An 18,740-nucleotide genomic window follows, 5' to 3' on the forward strand; every position below is an offset into this window, starting at 1 on the left:
CAAGATTGCCACCTTTCTAAGGATTAAGAATAAAGTTAAAATTTGTAAAAGTGCAAGGATGAGTCAATCAAACCCGCCAAAAAATTTAAGTTTTAATAACTTTTAACTGAAATAAGATTTTTAATTAATTTTGTGTGAAATGCTATTAAAATATATAAGTCGTAATATTATAGAGAAAATATTGACTTCAAATCTGTGTCCAAGTACGTTTAAATGCCCATGGATACCCTAAATTCGGAAAAGTCGTACCGAACCTTCTTTCGTTTATGTAAATCAAGGGGAAGAGATATTTAAATCGACACTTGAACAATCTGATGGTGGATCATAGTCGGGCGCGTTTGCAGAATGTTACTTTTTGCGCAATATCTGTTTTAAAAAATTGAATGAAGTTGTATAGTTGCCTGTAGCTATAATGATCAAACTAAGAAATTGGTACTCTTGCATTTGAAATAAAAATACAATGATAGTTTCTTTGAATTTGAAATCAAAAGGAGTGTTTAGGTGGCTTTCAATACCTGATTCACTGTCTTGCACGAATGTTAAAAAAATGTTTGACACTTCTATTAATAGCACTAAACTCTCTTTACCCTCTTTGTAACGACTAAAGTCAATTTCTTTTTATGGTTCTTTATTTTAAATTAAATTATCAAATTGGCAATGAGCACCAAAATATGGCAATGCCACACCCAGTCACTCACTCGTACTTTTACTGCGCGTGTGGTCCTAACACGCTTCACTCTCAAACTCAATCGAACACGTTCAGTTCATAACAGGGGCGTCAGCACAGTGAGTATTTAATAGATAATTTGACAAACCAGTTTAAATCTTAGAAATTTACTCAAACAAAATAATAATTTTATAACTTCAAATAACTGCACTGAAAATTAATTAAAAATAGAAAACAACCAGATTAGTATTAAAATATAATTTTTATAAGGCATCTAATAATATAATCTCTAAATAAAATAAAAACCTGGCGCAAGGACAGAAACTCTATAAATAGACTAACGGTTGATAAAGTATGGTGCACGTTTCGCATTCTTTTAGTATGCTCAAAATCAACCGTTACATTCCTCCCCGCACAATTTTGTTGATGTCCTGATTAACAAGGAAATACTCAGTAAAACTGACAATATACATAATTTTAAAAACACGAAGAAATGTCATTCTTTCAAAGTCATAATCTATGCCTCTATTTCCTTATCAGAGTCAGACTCTTCACAAATAGTATTTTGCTCGTTTTGGTGCTTTTCTTTCATGTCTAAGAGCTCGTTTCTGTGCAGAACTTTTGTTTCATTAATGCCATCTGCTGCATTTTTTTTTTTCGTTTGTCTTTGTGTAAGAGATGTATGTTTGTTTGTTGGAAAAGAAATTTTATTCCGATCAAAAATGCCTTGGATCGTACAATAATGTTTTTGATTTTAAGACATTTATTTGTCAAGCCATAGTAATAGATTGTGTAATACAGGTGGCTATGGAATAGTGAAATGAGTTTTAATTTTTTAACATTTAATATTTTAACATTTAATTGTAGAGGGCTTGGGGGACTAGAAAAGAGGAGAGACGTGCTTAACTATTTAAAACAGAAAGAAATTCTCAATTTCTTTTTTACAAGATACTCATTTTACTCTTGATGATTACACACAAGTTAGATCTCTTTGGGGCTATGATGTTTACATATCACCGGGTCAATCAAACTCTAGAGGTGTCGCAATGTTGTTCAACAATAATTTTGAATATAAAATACTTACAGTGAACAAAAGGATAAAGAAGGTAACTTGCTTGTTCTGGAGATTAATGTATTTCATAAATATGATATTTTATTAGTAAATGTATATGGACCAAACAATGATGATCCAAAATTTTTCCAATCGGTGTCTGACATAATTTCAAATTTTCAAGGAGAATTTGTAAATTTGGGTGATGATTTTAACCTTGTTCAAGATGCAAATTTAGATAACTTTAATTATAATAATGTAAATAAAAAGGCAAGGGAAACATTTCTGAATATGAGAGTTGTGCATGGTTTGACGGACCCTTGGAGAGTAAAATATGACCAAAAGGTGACAAGCCAAGAGAATTCCTTTCAAACTGGCGTCCAGTATCACTTCTTAATACTACATAAATTATAAAATCGCTTCATCATGTTTAGCAAATAGGATTAAAAACGTTCTCGACTATTTAATTCATGACAATCAAAAGGGCTTTCTTAGAGATAGATGTATTGGGGAAAATACCAGGTACACGAATGATCTATGATGTAATTAATGCCACATATGAAAACCATATTCCTGGTATGGTATTACTAATAGATATTGAAAAAAAGCATTTGACTCCACATCATGGAAATTTATGTACAATACTTTGCTATTTTTTAATTTCGGCCCTGACCTTATTAAATGGGTTTTAGCACTACATAATAAAGGTAAATTATGTGTTATTCAAAATGGTATTTTTTTTATAAAAAAAATTTTGAAATCGGCAGGGGATGTCTTCAGGGTGACACGGTATCTCCTTACTTATTTAATCTTTGTGTAGAAATTTTAGGACATATGATACAACAAAATTAAAATATCAAAGGCATTAAAATAGAGAAGGAAAAAGTTTGTTTACTACAAAATGCAGATGACACAGTTCTTTTTTTTTTTGTATTGATCAGAAAAGAGTTTAAAAGGTGCACTTGATTTTATTTTTCAATTCTCAAAATTCTATGGGTTAAAGCCTAATATTTCAAAAACAAAAGCTGCCTGGATTGGATCTAAAATTAAAACAGAAAATACTTATAATACTTATAATAATATGTAGTGATACAGGATTAAAATGAACAATGAACCATTTACTGTTTTAGGCATAACATACACTGCAAATCTTGAAAAGATGGAAGAGCTTAATTTTGACAAGTTTAAACTTATTCAAAAAGAAATAAATCATTGGTCTAAAAGAAATATTTCACCTTTACGAAAAATAACGGTAGTAAAAAGTTTGCTTTTATAAAAGTTTACACATTTATTTATTTCTCTTCCGAAACCAAGTGTGCAGTGGACACAGCAACTCGGAAAAAACTCTGCATAAATTCATATGGGGAAATAAAATTGACAAATATCTAAAAAAAAAAAAAAAAAACGTTGCAGTTGGACTTTGAGAGAGGCGGATGTAGAACGACTAATATAGAAACATATACTCAGTATTAAATCCCTAAAATTAACATGGATAAGAAGAATATTTACAAAAAATTCAAACTGGATAAACATTTTTTTTTTGAAATTGCTGGTTGTAATATTAAAAACTTAGTCAAGTTGGATCTGAATATTGTAAACAAAGAGCAAAATCATACAAAATATATTTTTGAAAGAAACTGCTTTATTTTGCTGAATTTTTAGAAAGTTTTAATTTTCATGATGTAAATATATTGTTAGAACCATTGTAGTATAATAATAAGATAAAGATTCAAAATAAATGTGTATTTTATAAGACATTGTATGAAAAGGGGTTCCATGTAGTACATGATTTATTTGACACAGAAGGCAATTATTAGTTATGAAAGTATCACAACTAATAATTTAGTTAAGTTGCCATTCACCGCTTATGGGGGACTAAAACAAGCAGTTTTATATTCATGGCCAAATGTCAAACAATGGTCAAAAACTTCTTATGGTAAACCATACCAACCTGAATTTTTAAAAATACTTTGTCAGAATAAAAAAGGATCAAGGAACATTTATGATCATTTAATGTCTAAAATCAACACAGGCCTATTTGTGAAAACAAATGTTCTATTGACTTAAAGTTGAAATCTGATTTTAATTGGAAGCATATTTAAACAAACTTTTAAATACTTAACTAAAGATTCAGCACTAGTATGGTTCAGTTATAGAATTATTCACCTTACCTGTGACAATGTAAGGATCTGATTTCCACACATCTTGTTTCTTATTCCTACGTTGTTCATGGTTTTTAATCAAAACCTTTGTTCCTACAGCAATAGAAAAAGGAGTGGATTTCCTTTCGTGAAACTTTCGTCGTTTTTCTGCACTCTTTTTCCATGTTCTCACCTGCAACAGTCCAGGCGTACTTAAGATGCTCTTTGTGGGACTTCAACCAATCGTCTACCTGGTAGCATACCTCATCCTTGTTAGTACCTAACAAGTAATCTACAGGTAATATTGGTTCTCTTCCATAAAGGAGGAAATAAGGTGTCAATCCTGTAGTAGAATGAGGTGTACATAACGTTGTACATAAACAAGTTTTGGCAAAAACGCCGTCCATTTTCCTTTTCTCTGTGCATCAAGCGTTCTAAACCTATCATGCATCGTTCAGTTGAATCTTTCGCACTGCGAGTTACCTTCAGGGTGATAGGGAGTGCTACGTGACTTTTTTATACCATACAACTTGCATAACTCTTAACCACCTCACCCTGAAAATTCCTACCTTGGTCACTATCCAAACGACTTGGTTTGCCAATTTTATAGAACCAATTGTACACCAACTGTTCAGCGACAATGGAAGCTTTTTGATTTACTTGTAGGAATTGCCATGGTAAATTTCGTGAAAACGTCCGTCAAAACGAGAACATTCTTAAAACCCTCTGAAGGTTTTTCGAATAATGTAAAATCCATTGCCAAAATGTCTTATAGCTGTTTAGCTATCAAGTTACCTTTTGATGGTCTAATTGTTGGAACTGGTGTCTTAGCAATCTTGCGTCTTTCACATTTTCCGATCCATTTGATGAAGTCTGCCTGCATTCCTGGCCAGTAACATCTTTTCCTCACAAGTGCAAATGTTATCTCTCGACCTTGGAGTCCAAAACAATCATGCAGAGACTCTATTACCTGTGGTATAAGACATTCTGGTAACACTAACTGCAAACACTCACCATCCAATCCCCTACTTGTCATGTACAAGACACTATTCTTGAACTGTAACAATTGATACTTCCTTAGATATTTTCTCACCTCTCCGTTCTCTTTTGAAATTTGACGTGATGTTGGTTTGTGGCTATCCAGTGAAGTACTTTATTGATCTTTGGATCCTCCACCTGCAGTTTCCGTAAATCGTCTGAAGTGTATTCAGGAAACATCAGAGTTAGTTCCTGGTCCGTTGTAATTGTCTGACAGTCTGTAATAAACTTTCTCAAAGAAACATTTGAGACATTTCTGCCAAAATGTCCTCAGAATTACTTACTAAATACATTCTGCTAAGACTATCTGCGTTTTTGTTTGACTATCCGGATTTATACTTGATATCTAAATTGAACTGTGCCGTCTCCCAATCTCAGTTCATAGTCCTTCACCTTCACCTATCCCTTGACTTCTGTGGATGTCGTTGGGGCACCTTGGAAGACCCATCCACCACTTTCATCCATAAATTTCTGTTTTCTTCCGCTCTTAGGTTTTGAGCGAGGCTCAGTCCAGTCCACTCGGATACGTTATCATCCCACCTCTTCTTTTGCCTTCCCCGTTTTCGTCCTCCTTTCACTGTGCCTTGCAGGATGGTCTTTGCAAGGCCGCTTGAGCGAGAAACGTGGCCGTACCATCTTAGTTTCCGCTTTTTGACGATAGTGAGAAGGTCATCGTGAGGTCCTATGGCTTCTGTGACTGTCCTGCAGACCTCTGCATTGGTCACATGGTCCCTGTAATTGATGCCGAGTATCTTCCTATAGCATCTCATCTCCGTGCTCATAATCCTCTTTTCTAGCTCAGCCGTAAGTGTCCAGGTCTCACAGGCATAAAGGAAGACCGACATAGCAAGGGAGCGCATTAACTGGATCTGTGAGCGAAGAGTGATGTTCCTGTCTCTCCAGATGGTTTGTAATCTCGTTAATGCTGTGGTTGTTTGTGCAATCCTTGCTATTTCTGGTTTGGAGCCTTCGTCTGATATGATGGATCCGAGGTACTTGAATGACTTCACGGTCTCGAGACATGTTCCGCTGACCTTGACTTTGGAGTTGATGCCTTGGATGTTATTGGTCATCAACTTTGTTTTTTCTGCACTTATCTCCATGCCATATGCAGAAGCTGCTTGGTCAAGGCAGTTTACTAAGCTAGTTAGCTCTGTCTCTTTCCCTGCAAGGCCATCAATATCATCAGCGAATCGCGGATTTGTGACGGTTCTTCCTCCGATGGAGACTGTGCCTTTATGGTCATCTAGAGCATCCTCCATAATCCTTTCAAGAAAGATGTTAAAGAGAGTGGGAGAAAGCAGACAGCCTTGGCGTACTCCTACTGTTGTGCGGAACCAGTCACCAATGCTATTATTTAAGAGAATTGCACTAGTGGCCTTGTTGTATAGCTCTTCAATCACTCGAACAAGGTTGGCATTGATGTTGTATTTCCTCATGGTGGTCCATAAGGCAGCATGCCATACTCTATCGAAGGCTTTTTTGAAATAAATAAACACATGATACAGATCTTGTTGATGTTATAGATACTTCTGGAAGATTATTCGTAAATTGAATATCTGTTCGGTGGTACTTCTTCTTGTTCTAAAGCCTGCTTGTTCTTCAGCAATGATGGTCTCTGCTACAGGTTTGAGTCTATTTAAAATGATCTTTAGCATCACCTTGCTTGGGTGGCTTATTAAACTGATGGTCCGGTAGTTGTTACATACCTGTAGATTTCCTTTCTTTGGTAAGGTGATAATCAGTGATTGTGTCCATGGAGTTGGCCATATTCCAGTGCTCCAGATGTTGTTGCAGATGGTTGTAAGAGCTGTAATCATTGCTTCTCCTCCAGCTTTAACTAGTTCTGAGGGTATGTTGTCAATACCTGCTGATTTCTCTAGTTTTATAGCATTGATTGCTGATTCGACTTCTTCTCGTAGGATCGGAAGTGGATCCTCCTCTGTGTTTGCCATTGGGCAGTTTAATACTGCTTGGTCTCCCTTGAGCTGGTAGTTGTATAGCTCCGAGCAGTATTCTGTCCATCTGTCTAATATGTCTTTCTCCTCAGTTAGGCATTTTCCGGACTTATCTTGGATGCTTGTTGGTCTTGTCTGTTTCTCTGTGGTGAGCTCTTTTACCACTTGATATGCCTTCTTAGTGTTGTTCCTTTGAAGGTTTTCCTTGATTTCAGAACATTGCTTTTCAATCCATGTATTTTTTGCTTTATTCAACTCCTTCCTGACTTTGTTGTGTGCCTCTCCGTATGCAGGTGATGAAGGTATATTGCTTCTTAAGTAAAGGAAGTTGACGATAGAAAAGTTAAAAGTCATCACGTTTATCATATAGCTTGGTTGTTAGATTACCATTAGTGTCTTTTTCAAGTAAAATATCCAAGTATGAACAGATGCGTCAGACTCTGTGGTATCTTTTATCTCAAGCTTACCAGGATATATCGTATCGACGTAGGCATGGAAATTACCATTATTAATTGACAATACGTCGTCGATATATCTAAGTGTCGAGTTAAAGGCCACAGCAAGTGTTTCCTTCTTTTCACGCATAAGATTTTGCATAAATTCTGCTTCATATGAATATAAAAATAAGTCTGCTAATAACGGAGCGCAATTTGTACCCATGGGAATTCCAATAGACTGTAGGAATACCTGGTCTCCAAAAACCACATAGATGTTGACAATCAAGAAACTCAAGCATCTTCTTGATGTCAACTTCAGAGTACTTATGTGTGCAATCAGAATCTGTTTTAACAAAATAATTTTGCAAATGACCAATAACCAGGTAAGTAAATTTACGAGTTCCATTTTTATTGAAGAAGCAGCTGTCAATGATATCAAAAAGCCTGGATTTTGTCGTGGGGAATTGTTGTGTATAAAGTTGAAAAGTCGTAAGATTTAAAGCTGTTGATTTTTGTAAAGTCTTGTGATTTCAAAGTGTCCAAACGTTCTTTAGAATTTTTTAGTATCCACATCTGATTCACACTACTTCTTGAATATATAGTTGCACAGTACTCTTGAAGTTTTTCCTTCACTACTGTCAATATCTTAGTCAGGAGTAACGAAAGAGGCTTGGTTCAACATTTACTGGAACCTGCAATGTATCTTTGTTTGTAAGGATTCTTATGACGTTTTGGAATCCAATATATATATATAAGGTAGTTCAAATTCATTTGGAATATTGAAAGTATTCAAAACTGACAGGTGATTTTGAAGAATTTTTTTCCTAAGTATTTGAACTCTCTTTGGAAAATGTGACACTCTGAGGTTTTATTTTTAGATTGTGAGATCTTAATCTGTTGAAAACAAATTCAAGCCGTTCTAAATGATCATCGAATGATTTAGAAAAGACAAGAATATCATCGAGATACAAAAGAAGGATTTCGAAATTTTTGTCACCTAAACAAGCTTCCATTAACCTCTAAAAAGTACTTTGGCTATTACAAAGACCGAAGGACATGCGGACAAATACATAAAAACTCAAGGGACCAACTCTGAATGCCGTTTTCTGGCGGTCCTGCTCATCCATCTGCACCTGATAAATATGTAATAAGTATTTTATACTTGACCGTATCGGTAGAACCCAGATCGTCGCCGTTTTAGGAGAAAACGTCCTGATTTCTATTCAGAACCGATATCAACCTTTCTTTCTCGTCATCTGATATGATTCCTTTGACTTCTACTTCTACACCATGAATTTTAATAGCTGTATCTGTGCTAATTACTGCTTTGACATCATCGACCCTTTCCAAGTTCTTACGAATATTTATGTCTTCCCTTCAAACGGAAGACATCAATATTTTATTCTGTTCTGTTATTCTTAGGTTTCTTTTTAAGGTCTTGCGGCTTCAGCGGAAGACCTTCTAGTGATTCTTAGGTTTCTTTTTCACTTTTTAAGGTCTTCCGTCTTCAGCGGAAGACCTTATTATTTTTCTTAGGTTTTTTTCCACTATTTTTTAAGGTCTTCCGCCTCCAACGGAAGACCTTATTGTTTTCGTGCGGTTTCTTTTTCCCTATTATTAAGGTCTTCCGTCTTCAGCGGAAGACCTTCTAGTGATTCTACTTTTTCTTATTAAGGTCTTCCGACTTCCTTCGGAAGACCTTATTGTTTTCCTTCTGTTTTTTATTATGGTCTTCCGTCATCACGGAAGACCCTATAGTGATTCTACTGTTTCTTATTAAGGTCTTCCGTCTTCACGGAAGACCTTATAGCGATTCTACTGTTTCTTATTATTATTCTTATTAAGGTCTTCCGTCTTCACGGAAGACCTTATAGTGATTCTACTGTTTCTTATTATTATTAAGGTCTTCCGACTTCCTTCGGAAGACCTTATTGTTTTCCGTCGGTTTCCTATCATTATTATTATTATTCTTTTTTTCATTTTTATGGCGATATCTCAGCTGTGACTGTACGGATTTCAAAGATTTTTACAGGAAAGATGCACCAGGTTAATATCTCCAGACGTGTTTTTCATTTTTTCAAAATTTTCTTCCGTTCGCGATTTTTGGGGAAATTTGTATTTTTTAAATGGATTTTTGTACACTACTTTTCTCGAAAACGGCTAAAGATATGACATTGAAACTAATGGACATGAAAGAACATCACATGTAGATGTGCCGAACGTCCTTCATTTTTTGTCGTTCGTACTTCCGGTCGCAAACGGAAGTGAATTCAAAAAGTCCAATTTTTCAACTTTTTTGTTTTTCAATATTTTTCTTTCGGATTTACAGGGTTTATAGAACGTCTTCAAAGATATCTATATATGTTTTCATTTTCTTCATGCGTGTGTTTATTGCAAAGATATGACCGAACCAAACTTTGTCTTACTGTCGGGGGTTCGAATCCCGTTGGGGGCGTTCCCCAAATTTTTTCTTTCTTTTTGTCTTTTTTCAGTTGCAGATTACTTTTCACTCTTTTATAACATGTGTGGAACATTTTGCCGATTTTTAAAAGCTATATTTGGAGATATTTTGTGAAATACCTGGAACAATCACGTTCTGTGTTGTGAAACTACTGTAAATGAACATAAACGAAAAAATACATTCTGAAATCTATTTCATGGGATGACGCGGCATAGAACTCTAAAGAAAAGTCGGTCGGAAGACCTACTTGTTGCCCTAGCAACAAGAACGCATCTAGTTATTCTTATTATTCTTTTTTTTGACAAAATTTTGTGCAGGCGATTTCTCGAAAACTATTCAGCGGTTTTTCATGAAACTTTCACAAAATATGTGTCATTATATGAAGTTGTTACATCCGAAGAGAAATTTGGAAAATTTGCTTCTGGTGCCAAGTTATGGACGATTTCCTGATTTTAAAATGCGATTTTGTCGCGCATTTTTATCGAAAATGGCTGAGGATATGAACTGGAGACTTATCGGAGATGATAGATCATGATTTTGTGGTTTGCAGAATCGCCTTTTCGTGTGTCGTCAGTACTTCCGGTCGTTACGAGATGTAAATTTTAAAAAATCGAATTTTCTAACTTTTTTGTTTTACAGTGTTTTTCATTTTTCTTTGGTATGGTAATAGAAGCCCTCCTTATAATGCTTACTATTTAATTTATTTGAATGTTGATAAATCTGAAGTCTAGATATTTGCATTCAAAAATCTGAAGCGGGTCCAAAATGGCGGCTGTCTCTGTCAACTCCGCCATTTCGCGAGTAGGGGTTTATGGAGGCAGCTGAACGTTTGATTAAACCATTCTGACATAAGAATACATGAAATGTAAAAAACTACTTCGACTCTCACGTAGTAGTGAAATGGTTGGAGGAGTTACCTCCCGTTACTTGTTTATATTATAATAGATAATCAATGTAAATATTGTAATTAATTAGTCAATTGACTAAAGAATTATACAAGTATTATTGATAAATGATGTTCTGTTAGAAAATAATAATAGTGTTGCCAAAAGAAAGACAGTCTGTTTTATTTTATCAATATGATATCTGATAACTTATAATCATTGATTAAGTTGAGGTACAAGGGGGCAGTACATCCAACTGGCTTGTGTCTTCACTTTGGTTCAGAAACCAATTGGTTTATCGATCAAATAGGATTGTGCAAAGTTGCCGTAGTCAGTGACTAGATAAAATGTAGCTGTGTGACATTAGCTATAGGTTTGTCATTAGGAGAGAGAAGCTCTTACAAAGTTAAATCATACTGTGTAAGTATATTGTAGCCACTTGGCTAGAGTTATATAGGCAACTTGGTAAGCAGTTATACACCAGGCAGATGTTAAAGGCTAAATCAAGAGGCACCAGGCAGATAGATGTTGACTTATATAGTCAGTTGTACGAGTATAGTGAGGTAATTATCATATGGCACCAGGCAGGTGCCGGTATTAACTGAAGATATATAATTATACAAAGCACTTAGGTCATTTGATTTAAAGACACCAGGCAGGTGTCATATTATTATCTGTAAATATTGCATTCAATCATATCCCCAGTAAAACTCGGTAATCCGAGCACGGACCTACTGACCGCTCAGATCCGACACGTTACAGTAGTACGTTGCAATTGAGTGTCAATCTTAAAACTTAATTTCCGTTTCACTGCTTTAGTGTAACTGGGCTAGATACGATATGTAATGTGTATAATGTGTTACATATACTTTCTTAACGTCAAAATAAAATAAAGGCGCTAAGAATGTTTTATTTTTAAAATTTAATTGATGCTATCATACCTATCTAATAGATCAGTCCAAAGAAAAGGCGCAAATATTTACTCGTGGCGTTTGGCGCGAAATTATGAATGCTTTTTATAATTCTTAGACAGGTGAACTGTTGCAAAAGTACCGTGGTATACACAAGTATATTTAGAGCAGTACTCCCAATAGCTTAATGGTTAGCGTGTTGGGGATATAAAAGTAAAAAAAAAAAGCGCATTCACGTTGGCGACATGGTTTCAATCCTCCTTGTGACCAAAATTTTGAATCTCTTTTCAGCTCGATTTTACGAGGGTTTCTTTTCCTAAAACGGACGGAAGACCTCTCGTTGCTCGCAACGAGATCGTATCTAGTTAAGGTCTTCCGTCTTCACGGAAGACCTTCTAGTGATTCTACTGTTTCTTATTATTACTATTCTTATTTTTTTCCCCAAAATTTTGTGCAGGCGATTTCTCGAAAACTATTCGGTGGTTTTCTATGAAACTTTCAGGAATTATGCGTCATTATATGAACTTTGTTCATCAGAAGGAAAATTTGGAATACTCACCCTCGGTTCCAAGTTATTGACAGTTTTCTGATTTTAAAATGGGTTTTGGTCCCCCCTTTTTTACGAAAAGGGTCTAAGATATTAACTGGAGACTTGTTAGAGATAATAGAGGATGACATTTACATATGTGAAATCACCTTTTCGTGTGTCGTTAGTACTTCCGGTCGCTAGCAGAAGCGAATTTAAAAAGTCCGTATTTTCTAACTTTTTTGTTTTTAAATATTTTTCATTTATTTTTTGAAAGTTTATAGAAACCCTTCTTATAATGCTAATTATATAATTTGTTTGAACATTCATTAATCCTAACTCTAGATATTAACATTTAAAAATCTGAAGCGGGTCCAATATGGCGGCTGCCTATGTCAACTCCGACATTTCGCAATAGCCGTTTTCAGAGGCAACCAAGTGTTTGCTTGAACGAAAGTAAATAAGGATAAATGAAATGTAAAGGAATACGTGGATTATCACGATGTAGTTACATGTACGTTGCAATTCTGTGTCAAACTAAGTTTAAATCGATGGTCGTATCAAACGTCTTCTATAATTGGTTTTGGCTGGTTCTCAAAGAAGAAAAAGAAAAGACTAAATATGCAAATGAAATACATACCTACTATCATTTGTTTTGCGGAAAAAACAGATTTTAAATCATAGTTACAAATAATAGTTTTAAGAAACAATATCGATGTATATAGTAAGTATTAAAAGTATCCACTGTTTTGCTCATGCACACTTGAGTCATATTAAACTAATAGGAAAGACAAACATAGTAAAACCCATTTTTTAGAAGAATTGAGTTTATATTAATATTCTTGTCTCAAACAATAAATTTAAGTTATTGAACATAAATGGTATCTGATTCCTTGGCCGTCTTAGGGCGACACATGTTTTTCGGCGAAACATTTCAACCTTTTCATGAAAGTTTAACTAAGAGGGATAGTTCAGTATGGGGATAAACAGAAAATTTTTAAAAGTTAAAAAAAATTATAGCAGTTTCGCTGATTTAGTGTTACTTATCTATTTATGCATAGAATTTGTACGAATGTAAATGTGTAAAAAACAATTTCTTTACCTTGAAATTTTATCTATGAGAACTTTCTTTTTTATTTCCATTGAAGCTATCACACCTATTCAATGGGACATTTCAAAGAAAAGGCGCGAAGATTTACTTGTGGAGTTTGGCGCAAAATTATTAATAGTGACCGATGTACTGTTTCAGAAGTATATAAAAGTAAATTTAGAGTTGTGGTCCCAATAGCGTAAAAGTGAGCGCTTTGGATTTTCATCCTGGCGACCCGGGTTCAATCCCCTTTGTTTCCATGAAAGTTTTATCACTTTTTCAGCTCGATTTTGCGGGGGTTTTTTCAGAATCGGACGGAAGACCTCTCGTTGCTCGCAACGAGTTTCTTTTCTAGTTATTATTATTATTATTTTTTTTCCCCCAAAATTTTGTGCAGGCGATTTCTCAAAAACTATTTGGTGGTTTTCAATGAAACTTTCAGGAATCATGCGCCATTATATGAACTTTGTTCATCAGAAGAAAAATTTGGAATACTCACCTTTGGTTCCAAGTTATTGACAGTTTTCTGATTTTAAAATGGATTTTTGTCCCCCCTTTTTTACGAAAATGGTCTACGATATTAACTGGAGACTTGTTAGAGATGATAGATGATGACTTTTAGATATGTGAAATCACCTTTTCGTGTGTCGTCAGTACTTCCGGTTGCTAGCAGAAGCGAATTTAAATATTCCGTATTTTCTAACTTTTTTGTTTTTCGATATTTTTCATTTATTTTTGGAATGTTAATAGAGACCGTTCTTATAATGCTTACTGTATAATTTGTTTGAACATTGATAAATCCAAACTCTAAATATTAACATTTAAAAATCTGAAGCGGGCCCAATATGGCGGCTGTCTATGTCAACTCCGACATTTCGCAATAGGGGTTTTCAGATTCAGCCAAGCGTTTGCTTGAACGAAAGTAAATAAGGATAAATGAAATGTAAAGGAATACGGGGATTGTCACGATGTAGTTACGTTGCAATTCTGTGTCAAACTAAGTTTAAATCCATGGCCGTCTAAAACGTCTTCTATAATTGGTTTCGGCTGGTTCTCAAAGTAGAAAAAGAAAAGACTAAATGTGCAAATGAAATTCATACCTACTATCATTTGTTTTGCGGAAAAACAAATCTTAAATCATACTTACAAATAATAGTTTTAAGAAACAATATCGATGTATATATAATAAGTATTAAACGTATCCACTGTTTTGCTCATGCACACTTGAGTCATATTTAACTAATAGGAAAGACAAACATAAGAAAAAGATTTTTTTGAAGAATTGAGTTTATACATGTATTAATATTCTTGTCTCAAAGATATGATTTAAGTTATCGAACATAAATGGTATCTGATTCCTTTACCGTCTTAGGGCGACACATGTTTTTTCGGCGAAACATTTCAACCTTTTATTGAAAGTTTAACTAATCGAGATAGTTCAGTATGGGGATAAACAGGAAATTTAAAAAAGTAAAAAATTATAGCAGTTTCATTGATTTAGTGTTACTTATCTATTTACGTCATAGAATTTGTAAATGTGTTACAAACAATTTCTTTACCTTGAAATTTTAGCTATAAGAACGTTCTTTTTATTTCCATTTAAGCTATCACACCTATTTAATGGGACATTTCAAAGAAAAGGCGCAAAGATTCACTCGAGACGTTTGGCGCTAAATTTTGAATAGTAACCCGCCTTTCATTAAGACAGATGTACTGTTTCAGAAGTATATACAAGTAGATTTAGAGCTGTGGTCCCAATAGCGTAATAGTAAGTGCTTTGGATTTTCATGCTGGCGACCCGGGTTCAATACCCTTTGTTTCCATAAAAAGTTTTATCACTTTTTCAGCTCCATTTTGCGGGGTTTTTTTCAGAATCGGACGGAAGACCTCTCGTTGCTCGCAACGAGTTTCTTTTCTAGTTATTATTAATAATTATTAAGGTCTTCCGTTTCCAACGGAAGACCTTATTGTTTTTGTTCGGTTTCTTTTTCCCTGTTATTATTTTTCTTCCAACCGATTTTGTGCAAGCGATTTCTCAGAGATGGCTCGTCCGATTTATACCAAACATTCAGATCTGGAAGATATTCAATTTATCTTGATAGGTTTTTTTGCTTTTTGATGGCATCACTTTCGGTCGTGAGATATGAACGATTTTCTGATTTTCATAGGGTCGCCTTGTCCAGGAAACTCCTCCGAAACGACTTAAGATATCGGCTTAAGATTTTCAGTGCAAATAAAGGAAGGTTTGTTGATATGTACCCGGGTCTCCAAACCTTTTAAGCGCAAAAGGCGCCGGAGCTCGGTAGGGCCCGAAAAAATGTCTCAGAAATATCTCACAAAATTTGACACATTTTGTTTCATATCTTCATACCTGTTCATAATTTGTTAAAGCACATTGAAGAAAAAATGTGCAAAATCAAAAGACCTTTATATGATGTATAAAAAATGGGGCTGACTCTTCAAATAAGGGGCGCAGAAGGGCCAAAAGTCTTTTATCTATAACTCTCTAATGATCAATATTTTGTTAAACATTACTGAAGCAAAAGTATTCATCTTAACAATTTACAACAATATATGATAAAATTTTGGTCATATGTTACTTAATTAGGGGTCACAAAGGGCCAGAATGTCAAATCTTTGACGCTTTATATCTCAAAAAGGGGGAATATTTTAATAAGCAATATTGAACAAAAGATGGTCAAAATAGTGTTCTAAACAATATGCATACTTTGAATTTTTGTAAAACGGCCCCATTAAGGACTTGAAGGGATGGCCCCTAAATATTTTTATTTAGCATATCTCCACAACGAATAGAAATCTCTGCATAAATACTGAACAAAAAATCTTCAAAATCACAAGACCTTTCATTTGATAACAGGAAAATTGGGCTGACCCCTAAAATTAGGGGCTCAGAAGGGCCAAAAGTCTTTATCTACAACTCTCTAATGATCAATATTTTGTTATACATTACTGAAGCAAAATGTCAAATCTTTGACGCTTATATCTCAAAAAAGAGGAATATTTTAATAAGCAATATTGAACAAAAAATGGTCAAAATAATGTTCTAAACAATATGCATACTTTGAATTTTTGTAAAACGGTCCCATTAAGGACTTGAAGGGGTTGCCCCTAAATATTTTTATTTAGCATATCTCCACAACGAATAGAAATCTCTGAATAAGTGCTGAACAAAAAATATTCAAAATCACAAGATCTTTCATTTGATATCAAGAAGAAGGGGCTGAGTCCTCAAATTTGGGACTCAGAGGGACCGAAAGTTTTTTATCTACAACTCTCTAATGATAAATATTTTATTATACATTACTAAAGCAAAAGTATTCATCTTCATGATTTGCAACAATAAATTATAAAATTTTGATCATATCTTACGTAAAAAGGGTTGCAAGGGGCCAAAATGCTACATTTTTTATGCTTTAGGTCTCGAAAAGGGGGAGCATTTTTATAAGCAATATTAAACAAAAGATGTTCAGAATATCGTGATAAAAATCAGAAACTTTAAATTTAATGAAGAAAAACTGAATGTCATTCTCTTTTAACTAATATCTCAGTCAAAATCACATCTCATCTTATCTAGAAATTCAACGGAGGACCTACTCGTTTCTCGCAACGAGATCTCATCTAGTTATTATTATTTTTCTTCCAACCGATTTTGTGCAAGCGATTTCTCAGAGATGGCTCGTCCGATTTATACCAAACTTTTAGATCTAAAAGATATTCAATTGATCTTAATAGATTTTTTTGCTTTTTGATTATCTCACATCCGGTCGTGAGATATGGACGATTTTCTGATTTTCAGAGGGTCGGTTTGTCCAGGAAACTCCTCCGAAACAACTTAAGATATCGACTTAAGATTTTCAGTGAAAATAGAGGAAGGTTTGGCGAGTTGTAATTAGGTCTCCATATCTTTCTAGCGCAAAAGGCGCCGGCGCTCGGTAGGGCCCGAAAAATGTCTCAGAAATATCTCACAAATTTTAACACATTTTGTTTCATATCTTCACACCTGTTCATAATTTGTTAAAGTATATTGAAGAAAAAATGTGCAACATCACAAGACCTTTCATTTGATATCAAAAAAATAGGGCTGACCCCTCAAATTAGGGGCTCAGAGGGGCCAAAAGTCTTTTATCTATAACTCTCTAATGATCAATATTTTGTTATACATTACTGAAGCAAAAGTATTCATCGTAACAATTTGATGCTTACTATATAAGTTGTTTGAATATTGGGTAATCTGAACTCTAGATATTAAGATTTGAAAATCTGAAGCGGGCCCAAGATGGCGGCTGTCTCTGTCAACTCCGCCATTTCGCGAGTAGGGGTTTATGGGGGCAGCTGAGCGTTTGGTTAAACCATTTTGACATAAGGACCCATGAAATGCGAAAAACTACTTATACTTTCACGTAGAAGTACGTTGCAATTCAGTGTCAATCTTAAAACTTAATTTCCGTTTAACTGCTTTAGTGTAACAGGGCTGTGTACGATATGTAATGTGTACAATGTGTTATGTATACTTTCTTAACGTTGAAATAAAATGAAGGCGATAAGAACGTTTTATTTATTTAATTTCATTGAAGCCAAAAACCTATTTAATAGATCAGTCCAAAGAAAAGGCGCGAATATTTACTCCTGGCGTTTGGCGCGAAATTATGAAAAGTGACCCGCCTTTTCTGATTCGTAGTCAGGTGTACTGTTGCAAAAGTATACGCAAGTATATTTAGAGCAGTACTCTCAATGGCTTAATGGTTTGCGCATTGTGGATAAAAGAGAAAAAAGCGCATTCACATTGGCGACCTTGGTTCAATCTTTCTTGTGACCAAAATTTTGAATCACTTTTCAGTTCGATTTTACAAGGGTTTTTTTGTGAATCGGACGGAAGACCTCTCGTTGCTCGCAACGAGATCGTTTCTAGTCTTCTTATTTTTTTTCTTACCGATTTTGTGCACGCGAGTTCTCGGAAACGGCTCCACAGATTTTCATGACTTTCAGGTCTGATAGAACATCTAAAAATCTAGATCCTTTTTTTATTTTGATGACGTCACTTCCGGTTTGGAGATTTTTGCGATTTTGTCATTTTTAGAGGGTCACTTTGTCCGGCAATGTTCTCAAAAACCGTTGAAGATAGAAGTATTAAATTTTCAGTGATGGTACAACAACCTTTGTAGAAGTGAATTGAGTATATCATTGTCACCGGAAGTACGAAGGGGCGACGCTCGCTGTGGCCCGAAAATAGTCCTATTAAGAATTTTAAAAATTTTGTCACATTTTCAACGATAACTTTGTACCTAAGAATATTTTGTTGAAGCTTGTAAAACAAAAGAAGTGTAGAATTCTCAGATCTTTCAAATGATATCTCGAAAAAAGGGCTACCCCTAAAATTAAGGGCCAATAGGGGCCGAAAGTTTTTCCTTTATATCAAAAAGTATTGAGAATTTGTAAAACATCAAAGAAGCAAAGTTGTTCAAAATGTCAAGCTTAATCTATTGAAGTCATCAAAATATGTCCGGCATCGTCACTTCCGGCCAAACCGGAAGTAGTCGGAAAACGCGTATTTTTGC

The 18,740-nt window shown here is 34.7% G+C and overlaps 1 protein-coding gene across 1 annotated transcript; it reads right to left on the bottom strand.

The window, feature by feature from the left end:
* Positions 1-6,417: 6,417 nt before the first annotated feature.
* On the bottom strand, positions 6,418-8,419 carry LOC134233828 (uncharacterized). Its single transcript, XM_062715878.1, has 2 exons — positions 8,384-8,419; positions 6,418-7,059 (listed from the first exon to the last, which is right to left on the bottom strand). The coding sequence occupies exons 1-2, from the start codon at positions 8,417-8,419 to the stop codon at positions 6,418-6,420; spliced, it is 678 nt and encodes a 225-aa protein (XP_062571862.1).
* Between the last annotated feature and the right edge of the window lie 10,321 nt (positions 8,420-18,740).

Source organism: Saccostrea cucullata, unplaced genomic scaffold (genome assembly GCF_032062105.1).
Source record: "Saccostrea cucullata isolate Sc308-1 unplaced genomic scaffold, CSIRO_AGI_Scuc_v1 ctg224, whole genome shotgun sequence".
Lineage (NCBI taxonomy): Eukaryota > Metazoa > Mollusca > Bivalvia > Ostreida > Ostreidae > Saccostrea > Saccostrea cuccullata.

Coding starts and splice junctions, on each gene's coding strand:
- LOC134233828 (XM_062715878.1), bottom strand. CDS start 8,419: ATGGATGAGCAGGACCGCCAGAAAACGGCATTCAGA. Junction 7,060..8,383: donor GCCAGAAAACGGCATTCAGA/GTTGGTCCCTTG, acceptor TCTGAAATCAAG/GAAAACCTTCAAAGGAACAA.